The sequence below is a fragment of the Podarcis gaigeae genome (assembly GCF_964106915.1).
Source record: "Podarcis gaigeae genome assembly, chromosome: 5".
NCBI lineage: Eukaryota > Metazoa > Chordata > Lepidosauria > Squamata > Lacertidae > Podarcis > Podarcis gaigeae.
In genome coordinates this window covers 56,147,402-56,165,425 of record NC_139681.1, presented here as the reverse complement: position 1 = coordinate 56,165,425, position 18,024 = coordinate 56,147,402, and the positions used below count along the sequence as shown (strand labels likewise).

At 42.9% G+C, this 18,024-nt stretch overlaps 1 protein-coding gene across 2 annotated transcripts in view; it reads right to left on the bottom strand.

The window, feature by feature from the left end:
* SH3PXD2A (SH3 and PX domains 2A) overlaps positions 1 to 14,760 on the bottom strand; it is a 253,175-nt gene extending 238,415 nt beyond the window's left edge. The window contains exons 1-4 of one of the 2 annotated variants that reach the window (XM_083741558.1): positions 14,685 to 14,760; positions 12,764 to 12,913; positions 12,466 to 12,593; positions 8,808 to 9,069 (exon numbers count right to left, since the gene is read on the bottom strand). In XM_083741558.1, the coding sequence (XP_083597684.1) occupies positions 8,808 to 8,879 (72 nt within the window). In that variant the 5' untranslated portion in view covers positions 8,880 to 9,069; positions 12,466 to 12,593; positions 12,764 to 12,913; positions 14,685 to 14,760. Of the gene's footprint in view, positions 1 to 8,807; positions 10,304 to 12,465; positions 12,594 to 12,763; positions 12,914 to 14,684 lie in introns of those variants that run through there. The other variant, XM_083741560.1, reaches the window with a different exon arrangement.
* Positions 14,761 to 18,024: the final 3,264 nt, after the last annotated feature.

Below are 18,024 nucleotides of genomic sequence, written 5' to 3'. Positions count from 1 at the left end.
CAGAACTGGGTTCAGGCTAGAGGGTGCTCAACTGTTTTATAGTGATCCTGATGTAAATGGTACTTGGAGGTGTTTTGGATTTATTATGAAAAATGGGTGTGGGTGGAAGGAAAAATAACGGGATAAAAAAGAATTCCCTGGATGCCAAGATCCAGGTTTGGGGCAAGTACTCTTGGGTAGAAAAACTCCAGCAGAGATTTAAAAAGGGGACAGGAGACAAGAGTGTACAGTGGTACCTCTGGTTACGTACTTAATTTGTTCTGGAGGTCCGTTCTTAACCTGAAACTTTTCTTAACCTGAAGCACCACTTTAGCTAATGGGGCCTCCCGCTGCTGCCGCGGCGCAATTTCCATTCTCATCCTGAAGCAAAGTTCTTAACACGAGGTACTATTTTTGGGTTAGCGGAGTCTGTAACCTGAAGCGTATGTAACCCAAGGTACCACTGTAATTTAAAAGTGGTTTCATTCTCTACTCCCAAGCTGTTTGTGCTTCACCATAATATTTCTCCATGCCAGCCTAGAAGGAAGCACTCACTTAGGAAAAAATGTTCTGGCTTATTATAACTTTGTTTAACATTAAAGCTAAACATTTACACTAAGCAGAGTGCAACTACAAATGCATTCTTTTATTATTGCCATTCCAAAAAAAAAAAAAAAAGTTTCCCATGTTCCAAGAGAAAGACAATATAATTGTAACCAATTCCACTTTCTAACTCTGTATACAACAAAGATGATTTTTAAAAGTTTATCTGCAAGTTCAAAATCTACATTCACCCTATACATTTTCCAGGTAGAAGAATGGAGATGTATCACATGTCAGAGACACTCAAGGTCCAATTTTTAAAAGAAATATCCCCCTAGGGTATTCTTGGCTTTTTCTTTAAAAATTCATTCTCTGAAGTATCAGATTTCTAGAGCGAGAGCTGAAGCACTGAACAAAACATTTGATACAAGCTAAACAAAGGATTTTATTTCACTATCTTTGCTCTCAGATATATTCCTGTGTTCATGGTTTAATAAATAGCTTATCTAACTGATCACCATTATAAGCCTAAGGAAGTGAGTTCTATAAAATATGATCAGGAAACCCTGGTAACTACAGTTCAGATCTGAACAGAACTTTAGTTGGGGTTTGGGGGGGGGCATCATTGCATTAGAAAGAAAGAGTAAGTTATTTTAACAATAGGTGCATAGAAGAGGGAATTTAATCAAGTGTGGGTTGTCATTCAAGCTCTGCTTGGTGAAACTCCCTTTTTTGCAAAACCATTAAAGATGCAACAGCCCTTTCTTCCTTTGCATCTGGCCAACCTGACTCATCCAACTATGTGACAATAGTAATCTATGTTTGCTACATATCGCCTCCACAACCTGCTTTTGGGGGCAATGGTGTGTAATTGTTTCCACCCTGGTAAGGCATTCTGAATTGGGCTTCCTCCCAGGTAAGTAGGGTTAGAACTGCAGCCTTAAGGCTTCATTCTTTTTAACAAAAATCAAATAAATGAAATTTAAAAAATACTTCCCTTTATCACTGTATTGTGCCTTATGACTGTAGAAACTGTGAGTGTCACTCTCTGAGGTCTTTTTCAGGATCCTTTTTCCATTTAATAGGAATTGTTATTCTTTGGGGAACAGCCTAGCTCCAGCCTTGTAACAACTTACATTTGTCTTGATAAGCCCACTGCACCCTGTTGTACCTCTCTAGTTCAGAGGTATAGAACCTATAACTTTCAAGATGTTGTTGGGACTCCATTTCCCAACAGCTCTAGCCAGCATGGCCAGGGGTGGGGGATGAAGGGAGATGTAGATGCTTAGACAACCAGAGGTTGTTCTTCATCTCTGCTTTAGATCTCCATCCCTGCTTACAGAATCAGGGTTCAAAATGACCTTAACAAATTGGAGAACTAGGCGCAAACAAAATGAATTTCAATAGGGACAAATGCCAGGTTCTACACTTAGACAGGAAGACCAGCTGCACAAATATAAAATGGGGACACCTGGTTTGCCAGTTGTAGATGTGAAAAGGATCTAGAGGTGTTAGTAGACCACAAGCTTAACATGAATCAACAGTGTGATGCAGCAGCAAAAAAAGCTAATGCTATTCTAGTCTGCATCAACAGAAGTACAGTGACCAGATCCAGGGAAGTTTTCTCCAGCTCCAGAGACTAGGAACTTAACCAATGGCTTCAGGTTTAAGAAAGGAGATTCTGACTAAACATCAGGAAGAACTTTTTGATGGTAAGAGCTGTTCAACCGTGGAACGGACTCTCTCGGAAGGTGGTGGACTCTCCTTCCTTGGAGGTTTTTATACAGAGGTTGGGTGGTCATCTGTCATGGATGCTACAGTTGAGATCCCTGTATTGCAGGGGGTTGGGCTAGATGACCCTTGGGGTTCCTTCCAACCCTATAATTCTATGAACCATTGAGCTGGGAAAGACCTGTTTCTGTTACCATGGGAAAAAGCTGCTGACAATTGACAGTATTGAGCTAGATGGACACAAGGTCTGACACTATAAGGCAGCTTCCTATGCTCACACATAATTGATGCCTGAGGCTAAAAACAAGAAGTCAGCTCTGCGGAGACACATCAAAGCACTTGATTACACACACATTCAACACAGCATTGCTAAGTGCTTTCCAGCAATCCTGCTTTCAACTGTGAACTGTTTCCTTTTGAATGGACACTGGGTCGTGAAGAGGAAGCGACATAAAAATGGTCGTTGACAAAGAAACAGCCTATGCAATGTGTAAAAGCCAGCTGTTTCCTCCCAAGGCAGCCTATACATCTGAGCACCAAATGCCATTATTGAAGCCGGTTTCATCATTACCTAATAGGAAATACAATTTTAGATTGCAAATGATATCACTCAAGAGTTGTGATATGAGATTGAAATGTATCATTTCTTTTAGTCATTAAGCTAGGGAAGAAAAAGAGAGACAAAATAGTTGGTTTTAGTTTTCAGTTGCCATAAAACAATGGTTTAAAAACACCAGGGCAAAAAATCTAATGTCTTGGCCAATCAATATATCTGCAACTAACATGCATTCATATGAACAAAAGTTAGAAAGGTTGAGCACCAAATTTACCTTAATTAAGAACTATGCACACACATTCAATGTCATTACCAAATAAAGTGTGGGGGGAAGGGGTGTCCCCAAATTTTCTTCAATTTTTTTGTAGAAAAAGAAGTTTTATTTCTCTCTGTAATAGACAGAGGTAGCCTTGGAAGGAATGATAATATTCACATGAAGAAGCAGTTCTGAGCTGGGGAACACAGCTTGTGTTCTCTCTATGCGTCAACGTCTCCTTCAGACAGGCTTCATATTTACTGGCAGTGAGCTGAATCCGGACTAAGTCATAAGTAGAGCAGACCCACTGAAATATGTGGGACTTATGATAGCCAATGGGACCTAAGTAGGTCATGACTACTTTAAGTCCCATTGATTTCAATGGGTCATATCCAACACTGTAGCTCCAGTGGCAGAAGGAACTTCCATGGGTACAATGGAACTTCCTATTCTTTTCCTTTGGACCCTCCAGAGCAGTTGGCGGGGGGCATGAGAAAATGAAAATCCTGCTGCACCAGAGGATACAACCCAATATTTACAGTATACAAGCCTTTCACACATGCACAGCAAAAATGAAAGCAGCATGTGTGCATAAATCTTGTGTATGTTTATATTTAGGTTAACATCTATTGTGTGTTAACTTGTTACTTTATTTTTCAAGGTATATTATTTTTTTCATTCAATGCCATCATCAGGCTGGATACATGATCCATTCACAGAAGGACCCCTTCTGTGAATGGGAGGATTTGAGATCTGTCGGAGGCTCATAGGAAGAGAGGAGGCAATTTTCTGAAGTTCCCCCTCTTGCTGCAGCCTCCTGCACCTCCATCCTTACAGAGCAGTTTAGGGGAGACTGCCCCACTTCGGTGAGTAGGCGTGTTCCACAAAAAGAGTTCTTATAATGGATCTTTGGATCCAGTCCAGTACGAAAAAGACCTGTCTCAGAGAGATTAGAATCTAAAGTTTGACAATGGAGAGAGAAAAGAGGTAAGTGGCTATAGAACAGGCAAAGGATGAATGTGAACAAATGCAGTTAAGTTACACATACTTAGGATATGTTAGGGTTGGAGATGTCTCCTGTATCTCCTGGAATCATGGAGCTCAGTGTATAGTTTTGTTAGGTATTGCTGAATCACACTGGCAAATATTTAACCAAGTATGCTCCTCCCTGTATGGTTTCGAACATCTAAGAGAAAGTGAGAGATAAGAGCTGTCAATCAACAAGATGAAAGTAACCCTTTTGCTATGTTAACCTTGGGTGAAAAATGCCATAGACCATTTATTTTCCCCACACAGGCAAAAATAAATAAAAATTAAAAAATCAAGCTTTGCACATTGCAACAGTGAGGTATTTAAAACCAGACTGAATAAAGCACATGAAAAAGGCCTGAAAGGAACAATATCATAATGGCAGCTGGATTCACTTAGCCAGCACTAATGCACAGAAAGGAGGAAAAGGCATACATGTACATGCATCTGGCCTGAGGCTGTGGATGAGTTTTGATCACCCATTCCCAATACACATCTGGAAGATCAGGTTAAACATTGCAAATGAAAGCACTCTTGGATAAGTCCAGTCAGCCAATATCGATTTGATATATCAGACAACCTGAGTCTGGGAAATCAAAGAGCATCCTCCAGAGAGTTGGAATGGGGGGGGGGGGATCAGAAGCCCTAATTAAGTCATTGCAGGGTTCATTAATTCATGCAGAAGCAAGGAACATTTTTCAACAGAGCACAGCAAATCTCATGTTAGTAGTGCACAATCCTATTCTGACTGGCAGTAGTCTAACAATCTGTGTAAGTACTAAATCAGAATCTTTCTGCTTTCATGGAATTTTGAAAACTTTTCATTTTGCTAAAAGATCAAGTTTCTGGCCTTCATGGTTACACGGAAATATTTAAAAGATGAATACAATTCTGCACTCTTATTTCCCTAGGTCCCACTTTTTTTTTACCCAGACCTCAAACACTGGAATTAAAATTCAAATTATGAAAACCATTTGGTAACAACTGAAAAATGCATGTAATTTAATCAAGCATTTCTATCTAATTTGCATTTATTAACAAGAGAATTTGACTTTAATATTCAAATGTTGTTGTTTTTTTTAATAAAAGTATAGCATGCAAGTCTAGCAGGCATCACCGACCTTTTTTGGCTAGTGGGCACCTTTGGAATTTGAGAAGGTGCCACGAACACCAGTCACAAAATGATGCCATGGGGGTATGGCATAACACAAATGGCTGCTACATCATCCACCATTATCACTTACAGAGTAGCTCTTTGCACCTCTCCTCAAAATGGGATGGTGGGTGTCCAATCAAGGCACCAATAAGATGTGGACATGTTTAAGGGAGTGTCTCCAATACAGGAGAAGCAGAACTAATGCAAACAAACTGGGCAGGAAGAGCAAATAAGTCTCTGGTGCAGTGCTGATTTCTGAAGGAACATTTACTACAATCTTTTGCAGGTGCCATCGGTGGTACTGGCGGAGCACACTAGCACCCACAGGGTTTGCATTAGCAACCCCTGATCTAGATTCAGTTACTCAGTCTCTATAACTGAGGGTTGTTTGCTTGTTTTACACATGAAAAATACTTGCTTTGAACTTGAAGGATCTCAAACTGTAAACATTTTAAAAGTCAGTCCAACTGACTATTAACATGCTTACTTCCAGGTAAGTGTAGATAAGAACACAACCTGATAGTACCCAGTGTGACACAGAACTGTCTCATACTTACACCGAGATATGTGAATATCACCCACAATACTCGCTGTCTATGGCACAAACTACCAAAGAACTGAACAACTGTATGACATAATACCACCCTTTGTCCTCGTTCACTTCTATGGCTGGCACTGCATCTTGTATCATAACTGCTGAATATGTTATGCATTTTAGTTCTTAGAGCAAAGAGTAGACAAGTGATAGCCACTGGCTTCAATTGTTTTAAGGAGAGATCAGCTATATTAACGGAGAATAAGTCTACCAGCAGCGATTTGCCAAGACTAATAGAACCTTCAAATTTAATGGCAGTCTACCGGGTAAGCACAATAGGAGGAGCCAGCTATGGCCTTCAGGCTGTGTGGTTAGTGGGTTTTCTGGTTAGTCAATGTGTGAAGCAGAATGCTTGGCTAGATATATTTTTAGCCTAATAATCAGAAAAGCCCTTCCCTTACACCAGCAGTTTTCAATTTAAGACTGTCTGCTGAAACACTGGTGGTAATACCAGCCCAATACGTTTTGCTGTCCGGAGCAAAGCTGAGCTTTAAAATGAACCAGATTACAAGTAGATCCTGGTTAACTTGGCAAACTGAACCTTGTGAAAAATAATGTCATTTAAGGTTGAATTCACAAAAAGCAAGCTGCACATCTGATAGGCTACTTCCACAGGGTCCTTGGCAGAAATATGGAGAAAGATGCCAATACTAATAATGCTCTTTATATCCACTCTTGTGCATGACTTGGCTGTCAGGTCTAGAGGACTGGTAAGGAGGGCTGACGCAAGAACTCCTGCCTTTTTGTCGTTCTCCAAGGCTGTGATTACTCCTTGCCTCATCTACTATTTCACTTCTATTCAAAACGGATGATGACAACATGACAAAGTTTAGTGTTGAAATCTGTAGGATTAAACAAATTCCCTTGATACCTGTCAGTGAACAGTTGGAGGGGGAAAACTATTCTCTGGTCTCAGTTACCAGCTTGTGTTCAGTAGTCAAAGCTGGTGGGAAATTGTAAGTATGGAACACCAGCAAAATAGTATGCAGCTCCAGCAAAACACTTCGCCCACATCCAAAACAGAGTTTGGAGTTCCATGAAAATATTATTGGTGGAGTGCAACATGGCATTAAGGCAATTGTTTCATCCATGAAATTATTTCTGCTTGCATTCCCCCCCCCCCCCCGCATGTCTCCTAAATCTGTTCTAGGGGTTCCCCCAACCCTCTGGAGGAGATTTTGGGAGGCTGTTGAGAGAGCACAGGGTTGGGAAAACATGAAAGTCCTACTGCCCATAAATCCTTGCACTGATTAGCAGAATATCACCCTATGAGAATTAACCTAAAATATATAGTCCTTACCTACTGGCAAGGAAAGGATAACAGATTTACCACCCTTGGTACTTTCAAATATTGGGGCCAATAGATCTGAAAGCATATATGGCCCTCAGTTAGTCCCATGTCGTAGTGACTAACATTTTCATCCTCTTCGGATCTTTTCACTGAGGTTTGTCCTGCAGTGACTATGTCCGTGTCCTGGCCTGCACCGCCCAGGAGCACAACCAGCACTGCACATTGATTGAGCTGGCTCAGCTAAAGAGAAGAAACCGAGGGTTCATGTACGGTCACTGCCTTGGATCTCTAATGAGAAAGTCAAGCAACGAATTTTGCCAATAAAGCGTAACAGAGAAAATGGGACACCCACCTAGGACAAATTCAAGGTCCTTAAGCAGCTATTCCAAAATGCTCTGGGAAGAAATGCCCTAACCACTGTCTTTCTGTGGGCTTGGATTTGCACCTACCAGTCTCCCCATTAACATAGGTGAACCCGCAAGACTTCACCCCCATCCCAATGTTTTCCTGGACCTCTCCCCGCTACATGCAGGTGTTTCTCCAGCCTGATCATTTCAGACTTTCCAAGGATTTAAAAAAAACACCTGTATTAAAAGGATGGAAGGTTCAGGGCAATGGGGAGGGCATCATGTGGACGTCCCTACATTAATGGGAAGATAGAAAAGTGCAAGTCTACCTTTTGCTCCAATGTGCAAAAGCCCTCTAAGGCTCAGGTCAGGGGCAGGAGAATGTAAGCAGTCTTCCAGAATAGCAGAACTGATTGTTTATGAGGAACTGAGGGACACCCCTGCCAAATGTGCATCCAGGTCAAAATAATAAGTTGGGTCAGACAAGCCCAGATGGCTCAAAATAACACCACATGTGCCTCCTGCTCCACGGAAAGGGCAAAAAATGGTCAGCCAATTTGACCAGAGGGCAACATTCTTGTGCATGAATAAACTGGGACTGCCATTATAGACTCAGGGCTGGAGAGGAGTTAAGCATCATCTAGTCTAGTTCATGTCTGTCCTGCACCAAACACTCCACCCAAATCCTAGCATGCTACCAATGCTCATCAAAAACAAGCAAAGATGTGGCAGAGGAACTTTGTTTGCAGCAGGATTATTTAAAACAGCCTGCAAAACTGATTTTAAATTGAAGGAGAGGAGCTCTTTAAAAAACAAAACAAATCAACACCCATATACTCATCCTGTGTGCTTTTCAGACCACCTGGGAAGGCGCAGCCTGTTCCAAACAGTGTCCTCCTTATATAGGCTATGTTACACAACACTGCACCCGAAAGACACGATTGCACCAAACTGAAATGCTTGCAAAAACCCCTATGCTCACCTTCTTCCTTGGTGGTAAAGGTGCTTCATAAAGTTCATCAGTGGGGCACAGCACACACTCAGAAACCCTATCCCAAATCATTTCTCTGGCTCTTTGCAAACCCAAACAGCCAGCCTTGTAAAATGCTTCAAGAATGACACCCATTGCCAAGTGTGTATCTGAAGAAGTGTGCATGCACACGAAAGCTCATACCAAGAACTAACTTAGTTGGTCTTTAAGGTGCTACTGGAAGGAATTTTTTTTTGTTTTGCCCATTGCCAGGACATGCAGCCTTGCCACAATTGGACATTAATGGCACCCCCTCCCATGCAAGCATTATTCAGCCCCCATCTGTGTACTCACATAATGTTTGGATGGGTTTCGCCTTTTTTCCACGTCCACCACATTAGCATCCAGCACGCTGTAGGACAGCATCTTCGTCCCCAGGAAATGCAAACAGAGTCCAGATGTATCCTTGTATTATGATGAGTGTGCTTATTCTTTCAGGATGGCTCCTTGGCGCTCAAGAAGGATTTCCTAGGAAGCTGGTGCCTTCCCTTCTCTCCCCCCCTTTTTTTTCTTTTCTTCGTTGCTGGCACCAGAAGAGAAGCAAAACTTCCCCAAGCTTCAACAGAAGGAGATGTCCTTAAGTATATATATATATATATATATATATATATATATATATATATATATATATGCACCAATCTTGGAGAGCCTGGTCACACCGCTCTCGATCCTCCGCCTGGAAGGGAGGAAAGGGCAGAAATGGTCTTCGGCCACTTTCAAAGGAGCTCGGCTCTTATATTCTGGTGGGACTAAGGGGATTCCTTCTGGTCCAAGGCTGCATTTATATGGATGGGAGGGAGTCTCTATTCGGTCCCCCCTTCTCCCTCCTAAAGGCGGATCAAGTTTTGCAGTCCCGGTGCGGATCCCCGGCGCGGTGTCCCGCGTGCTCGTGTGTCTATATGCCTGCCTGCCTCCTTTTCCCTCGTCCCTACACCCGAGTCGCCGCTGCGCGGTTCTCTTCGGCCCCCGCTTCGTGCCCAACAGCGGCGGATCCTTGGCAACGCTCCTTGGTGCAGCTGCTGCTGCTTCTGCAGCCGCCCCGGGGGAAGGAAGGAAGGAGGAGGCAGGCAGAAGGCGGCGGGCCGGCTGGGGCAGAGAGGCGAGCGAGCGAGCGGCTGGGCGCGAAGCTCCCTTCCCCTGCCTTCTCGGCTTCGCCTCCTGCTGCCGCGATCTGCACTCCGCGCCGAACAAGGCGAGGGGCTGGAGGAGGAGGAGGAGGGGGCGGCCGGTCGGGAGGCAGGAGGGCTGGGCTCTGCTTGCCGCCCGCGGAGGGGAGGAGGGGGCCCGGTCTTCCCCCGGACAGGAGATCCGAAAGGGGAGTGGGCCATCACCTCTCCACGCCCAAGCCCCGAGGGGGCGCTGGGCGGCCGAGGAAGCTTAGCCCGGGCAGCTCCGCCCCCTTCAGAAATAACGACTTTGCGAGCCGCTGAGGGGTGGGGAGAAGTTCCCCGGGGACGGGCGAGAAAAGAAAGGCAGAGATCTCCTCGAGAAACAGATCTCTCTAAGAAGACAGCACAACCGGCTCCCTTTGGGGACTGCTGTTCTTGGGCTGGCGAGTGGAAGGGAGATTAGGATGCAATCAACTCCCATTTACCTGGGAGTAAACCCGATTGAATTCTTTGGGGCCGACTCCTAATTAGACGTGGTTAGATTAGCAGCCCTAATAAGGGTCTGCAGTTGGGCCTGCATTGCTACTGCCCCCCAACCCCCCCCCTTGTTGCTGGCATCCAACTGTCCGGAGAGCCTCCAGGGGTGAAGTCAAAGTTAGCAGCACCGATGTGACCTCCCTGGGGTGCAAGGCTGTGCAGTGTGTATGGAGGTCCTGGGCTGTTCAAATGACAAGACCCCTGTCTCAGCCTCGCTAATGTGGTCCAAACAAAAGCAGAGCAATATGCTTGGCACCAGCTTAGCTGCAGGTGTTGCTGGAAGGAGACCTACAAGCCTTTGAAACTCCACCTTTACTTGCATGTTAATTCACATTCCTAACATGGACTATTTAAGTTGCTCATTGCTTGATTTGCACCCCTCTACCCCTTGTATAAATATGGTCTGAAGCCCAACATCAAAAAAACTAAGATCATGGCCACTGGTCCCATCACCTCCTGGCAAATAGAAGGGAAAGAAATGGAGGCAGTGAGAGATTTTACTTTCTTGGGTTCCATGATCACTGCAGATGGTGACAGCAGTCGTGAAATTAAAAGACGCCTGCTTCTTGGGAGAAATGCAATGACAAACCTAGACAGCATCTTAAAAAGCAGAGACATCACCTTGCCAACAAAGGCCCACATAGTTAAAACTATGGTTTTCCCAATAGTGATGTATGGAAGTGAGAGCTGGACCATAAAGAAGGCTGATCGCCGAAGAATTGATGCTTTTGAATTATGGTGCTGGAGGAGACTCTTGAGAGTCCCATGGACTGCAAGAAGATCAAACCTATCCATTCTTAAGGATATCAGCCCTGAGTGCTCACTGGAAGGAAAGATCCCAAAGCTGAGGCTCCAATACTTTGGCCACATTATAAGAAGATTCCCTGGAAAAGCCCCTGATGTTGGGAAAGATTGACGGCACAAGGAGAAGGGGACGAGAGAGGACAAGATGGTTAGACAGTGTTCTCGAAGCTACGAACATGAGTTTGACCAAGCTGCAGGAGGCAGTGGAAGACAGGAGTGCCTGGCATGCTCTGGTCCATGGGGTCACAAAGAGTCGGACACGACTAAACAACAACACCCCTTGTATAAAGCAACTGGAATCTCAATATGTATTCCTTGTGGATTTCAGATGAGGCTGCCCAACAGAATGAGACAGCCCTCTGAAGAACCACAAGGGATTAATTTCTAATTGCCATATACTCTTTATTCTGGTATCAACCTGCGAGCTATTCAGTAGCAGGCTGGCTGCAACATAGCCAAAGTAACTTTCAGTGCTGCGGTGTCTTGTAGTTGAGAACAGAAAAAAGGCTACTTTAGGATTTTCATGTTTTGCTTGGAGGCATAGCATCTGCACCCGCACCCACACCCAAATCAATCTTATTGTCTTTATCATTGTTGGTGGCTGGTGCCCAGTGGGGCTGGTAGGGCAGAAGGTAGGGAGGCCAGCAGTAGGTGGAGCCAGAGCCAATGGAGCTAGTGATATCTAATTTCAGTCTTATCCTCCTCCCTGTTGAGTTCTGCAAGGGCAACACTGAGACCAAGGAGGAGGAAGCTGACAGGCAATGCCACCCTCTAGACTGGTTGTTAAGTTAGAAGGCAGGCAGATGGGTAGGGGAGGGCTGGCTGAGGGCAGACTTAGGCTGGTGGGGCAGTGCCACATTCATCCTAATGGAACAGCTGCCACTGTAGCTCAGACGTCGATAATGAGTTGTGCATGCAAGAGAACAGAAAAATCTCAAGCAGGGCACAATGTTACTAGGACTGAAGTGCTAAGGAATAATATGTTGTCTGTATGACAAAAAGATGGCCAACTCTTGCATATTGTGCTGAGCAGGCGAAATTAACTCGCAACAGCAGAAAAATAAATTTACCATTTTAGCTCCAAAAGGTAGAAATTCCCAAAATAATCAGGTGCACAAGGGTAAGACTGGTGACACTTGGCTTCACAGCAGCAAGTTCAGAAAAAAGGAACAAGGGCTTTTACTAAGCTACTGTCTCTACATGAGCTAGCAATGCTATGTAAGAGTCTAAGGTACTGTTAGGAGGTGATCTGGGGGAGCTGAGCCCTGGGTCTTTTGCACACTTCAGGTCTTCTGCCCTTTCCCTTCACTCTGAAAGTAGACCTAAGATTACATGCATGTATATAACTTAGGAAAGAAAACTTTTGTGCAAATCTATATCATGGACTTGTGCTTTGAATCCTTCTGAAGACCTAACGTCCCTGGCAACAGCTAAACAGTTGGCTACAATTTAAGCTGCAGCAACAAAAGTAATAGCACCACTCTATTCTGCTTTGGTCATACCTCACCTCAACTGTGTCCAGTCTAAGGAAGATACCAACAAACTAGGCCATGTCCAGAGAAGGGTATCAAAGATGGTGAGGGACTTGGCGTCTGAGGAGGAGAGTTTGGAGGAGATGGGCATGTTTAGCCTGGAACAAAAGATAAATAAGTGTAATGATGCCCAAGGTGCATGATTCACAGCAGCAAGCTCTACAATCATACTAATTCTATCAGGAGCACCCAAATAACAGGTCAGGTTGCATCTATTGGGTACTGTGATGTTGAACTCCACTCCATCCACTATCAACTTTATATTTACCTTTTATGGGCACTTGGCACTTCTGTGATACATATCAGTGAGTATACTGTGTGTGCAAATAAGTAAAGTGTTCCAGTTGATGCTAATTAGACATGCCCAATGACTGCCACAGAACTCCGCTGTATTCTGGAATCTTGCCATTCATGGTTTCTGGAAGGAGTCACGCATATAGATTAAAATATTACAATATCTTTTGGAATATACGGAAACTCAAGACTGACTTTGTGGGAGCCATTTCCCTGAGTGCAAATGTACGGTAATTTTATTTAATTAGGTGACTTTAAACCCACTCTTCATTAAATCAATCCCAGAATGGGGGACAACGTGAAAAATAAACCCTTATACTGTATAAAACATCCATGTCTCACATTGGATATAACTGATCTGTAGAAAGACTTTATGATCTGAAAATAGAAACCATGTATGTACTTTTGTAACCCAATAAAATATTTAACATGAAATATAAACAAAGCAATAAAAAAGCAAACCATAACAACATTAAATCAAATAATGGCATGAGCAGTCCTTACTTCATGGGATGACAGCATCAGTAACATATGCTGTTGGGTGCAAGTGCCTTGCAGAAAATGGCATTGCAATTAGCAGTAGGGTGGAATCCCACCCTACATAGGAAATATGTAGCAAGTATCACTGCCAACAGCCGAATTACTATGGCAAATTACAAACAAGGATATACAACTAGCAACAGTGATAATCACACATAGAATAATTTCTGCGGGGAGAAAATGATTACATGGTCTATATTCAAGCCCTGCATAAACAGACTTCAAGACAGTGATTTTTATGTAGATGGCTCCTTTGGAATGCTTTCGGTGAAAAGCACTACAGAGAGTTGTGCAAATGAAGAGGGGGTTCATACCAAAATTTTCTCCCACATTTTTCTTCATCAATTAGAAAAGAAATTGTGTTTGAAACGTATCTAAGGGGAGAAAGCTTGTAAAATTCTCGTGGGTAGGGTGCAAGTTTTTTACCCCTATGTTTTTGAGGTGGTAAAGGGATATTTGTGATTGTCCTTTCTTTAATTCAAAAAATAATCAGTGGTCCACATTCTATAGACTTCCCAGGTGCCCAAGCTTCAGTTCAAGCCCAGGGGAAGACACCTTCCTCCTATGCATTCCCCCCCCCCCCCGATCAGGAACTGTGGGCATCCAGGGAGGCTGCAGTATGTTGGATAACAGTTTACTGGAAAAACACACCTTGAATCACCTTGCGACAATGTAACACCCTGCACTCATAAAAAGGGTACAGAAATTGCAATATGTCTGGATAAAAAGGCAAAAAATTGGAAGAAAGATGCTAAGCACAGCACAGCAGTCACAAACCACTACAGTATACATTAAAAAAATGTAAAGGTTGAGGGAAATGCTTTATACTAAAACTGGAGGCTGCTGCTGTCTTATGGATCACCCTGGGACATATACAATAGATTTTCACACTAGGTTTTATGTGATATTCACAAGATGCTTAGAATAGGTGAGGTTTCTTCTCATTGGTTAGTGCATCACAATAACTCAAGTGTCAGTGGGCTCAGATAGGTGATCATTTGATAGAGGGAACCATCACATGAAAACATAGGAATGTGTATCTACCCCAGATTCTGAAAATAATTCATAGTTTCCCTTGATGCCTTGTTTTAACCAATTAGGTTACTTTCATAGTTACACAATGTTCAGCCCCCCTGAAAAAAAAAATCATGTTCCTATAACATTTTAAAATCACAAACTATGGATCAAGAGGAAACCCCAGATATCCAAACCAGACCTAAGAATTTGACCACCCCCAATGAGAACAGAGAAAGAGATGGCTACCTTAGATTAACAAAACAAAAACAAGACACCCATATGAACCTTGGGTCTAAGGTAAACCCAGAATTTGCTTTGAAGGCTAGGCTAGAGCTTACTTTAAATGCAGTGAGATCTCATCTCTTTGAAAATTGAATCTGATGAATCTGACCTCTTCATCTGTAAAATAGGGGAGGAATAACAACAAATGGGAATATTTTTTTAAAAAAATTATCCTTACATAGTTATTGTGATGCTCAGTAAGATGAGCACCTCTATCCCCTTTTTCAAAGTTCCTCTAGTGTGTGGACATCTTTGCGTGTTGGGAGGATGATGCCCATGGCTTATTCCTCTTATCCTATTAATTTCATGTAGAGAGAGCAATATCAAGAAAATGTCCCTTGCTTCCTTTTAAAGGATACATTAAGGGTAATAATGAACTTTCCCCCACCATCTTTGAACATATTGGTAGAGCTTATTGATGAGTGAACTGAAAACCGGTCAAGAGATCCAATGCACAAAGCTTTAGAAAGGAAGGCTAGCCACCATGTTCCAATTGTAAACACTAAGGTACATCTCAACTGCTCACTGCAGGAGGAAACTGCTTATATTATTGTAAGGGAAGAAAAACAACACATTTGTAAATGAGGGCAACCCATGGGAGGGAATGTGCTGGTTTATCCAAGCTCCATTCTGATCACAAGCATCTATTGTGTGCCTGTGCCCCCTTCTTTCTATATTTCAGGTGGTCTTTGCAATGCTGGCAGCCTGAAACTTCTTGACTTGTAAATTGAGAACTTGATCCGGAAATAGCTGAAAGAAAACAAACAAGGACAACCAGGCCTTCACTGTGCTACTTTCAAAGTGGCTATTTTTGTCCAGACATTTTGAAGCCTTCTTATTGTGCAGAGGGAGTGAAGGAGTGAAAGGGACAGATAAACACACTCTGTATCAGCAAAACCAGCACAACACAACACGTTCAGGATAACAGCACCTGTCAACCAATGATTTTCAAACTTGTGTGTGTTTGTGTGCCTGTTTTTATACAAACCAGCCAATAACGGTCAGATCGTTTCCATATGAGGCCAGCAACTTTTTCTTTTGCTAAACCCATTAATGGAACTGGGACATGTCAAATACCTTGCCAAGGTGTATATGTTCATAGATCATTATTTAAAATGCACTCTGGCCAGGAAATGAAACTCTGACTCACTATGACAAAAAGGCTCTAATCCCATTCATTTGATAATACACAACTGGAGGTTAGGCTCTGCTATGCAATAAGAGATAGCATTATCCATAACCTTGGTAGAATGCTTTCTACCTTGGCACGAGATGCCTTCTGTAGAAATCACAATTTCCCATTTCCTTCTTCCCTCTTACTCCGCTGCTGTGCTATCTATGACTGCCACAATCACAATGCTAGACATGCAAGAATCTTGATTTAGTCGAAAGAAGCTCAAAGACTAGGAAAAATTCTGATTCACTAATACTGGGAGCCCCAATCAACAGAGATCACTGCCATAAGGAGATATTTGTCATACCCAGTCCCCAGTCCTGCACTAACTCTACAGTAGGCCATGTAAGGACAGCAAGAACACACTTGTCCCATAGTAATGGTTTCTGCATGATTAAGATATTCCAACAAGTGCTGAGCTTCATAAGATAAAGTGACTCAAAATTTCAACTAAGTGAATAAAATCCCAAGCCTTTGTGAAGCATTCTGAAAAATATGCTACGTAATTTGAATATATCCTGCATGCAGAAGTCCTGCTGGCTTAGCATCTGGGCTCAGAGGTGTTGCAGTAGTCTAGTGTTGTAAAAGCAAAAAAGAAGTGTCCCTGAGCCTCACATCCTGTTCTTGAGGTGTCCAAACTACCTGAAGAGAAATGGCATAATACGCCTTTCCTCCATGTTTTTGTATGCCATTGCTTGAAACTCGAGTCACATTGTACCTCCCTTGGAGACTAACCTAAGCTGGGCTTCTGAACCTGGCTTATCTGCTTGCCTTAATACAACTTAAGTGCAACTTAATACAACACTGCACATATTTAAACACACTCCCACAGGAGGCAGTAATGGCCACTAACTTGGGTGCCTTCAGATTTTGGACAAATTCATGGAGGATAAAGCTATGAATGGTTACTAGCTGTGATGGCTATGCTCTGCCTCCACAGTGGGAGGCAGTAATGCTTCTGAATAAAAGTTGCTGGAAACTGCAGGAGAGGAGCGTGCTCTTGTGCTTGGGTGCTGCTTGTGGGTTTCCCACGGGCATCTAGTTGGCCACTGTGAGAATAGGATGCTGGATTAGATGTGCCATTGGCCTGATCCAGCAGGCTCTTCTTATGTTTGTTTGAATATGCTTTAGTAACAGTGACTTTACTAGTTCTTTCTAGTCCTCCTTGAATTTCATAGCTTGGTTTCTTGATAACTTCTCCAAGCAGTGCCCCCTCTGGGTTGTTTTTTGTAAAAATTATTATTATTATCATGGGCCAAATTCAATGTTAATAGCTTGTTAATCCATTCAATAAATGTGTGTACAGTATTTGAGGGACACAGTTGCAAGTTCCAGCTCATGCTCAAGTTTGCTTCAACAGCACCACACTGTGGCTAGACACAAACTAGCAGGTCCCGTTCTGCCATGCTTCCTGAGACAATAGTACAAGACGAACAAATCAGAACTTGGAAGTTCTGAGCTAGGAGATTTGAGGTCTACTCTATGGATATTATGTTAGTGGAGCCATGAGATAATACATCTATTTCATTCCACAAGACTCCCATTTGTTCCCCTGGAAGGACACTTTAAAATATAGGGCATCAAGAAAACATAACCATTGCTAACTAAAATGTAAAAAGACATTTCTCCTGGCATCAAGATAATGTGGGTAAGAGGATAGGGCAGATTTTAAAAATTTTACAGCAAAAAAAATCCCCTGCTAAGTAATTTGTAGTCTTGGGGTTCAAAAGGCAGAAAAGTAGGTTGACTCCTGTCTTTGTGAATTCCAAAGAAGTCCAGAAACAGCTTAAGTTTCCCCTGGCCCAGGTTGGGGGACCAACAGGGGTATGGTGGCAGTTCTACCATGCAAGGATGGCTTTCACCCTGGCGATTTGGCACCCAATTAGAGTCCAGGGGGTTGACACCCTGGGGTTTGGGTACAACAGTCCTGGGGTTTGGGAGCTGGAAGGAAGAAACAAGATCTTGTTTTAAGCTGGGATTCTTTCCACCCTCATCTGATTTTGTGCCTCCCCCTCCTTCATTTACAAGTTGCCTTGAAGTTGCCAATTCACAGTTAGCAGCACATGGTCAGCAGGCATACAAGTCAGCTGTTCTTTTTCCCTAATATAGTAATTATTTCTAAATTTTAGGCAAATTGCAATATTTCTGTTTAAATACAGTAATTATTTATAGACTTTCACCTATACATCTAAGTTACCAAATTCAAATTTTATACAAAAGCC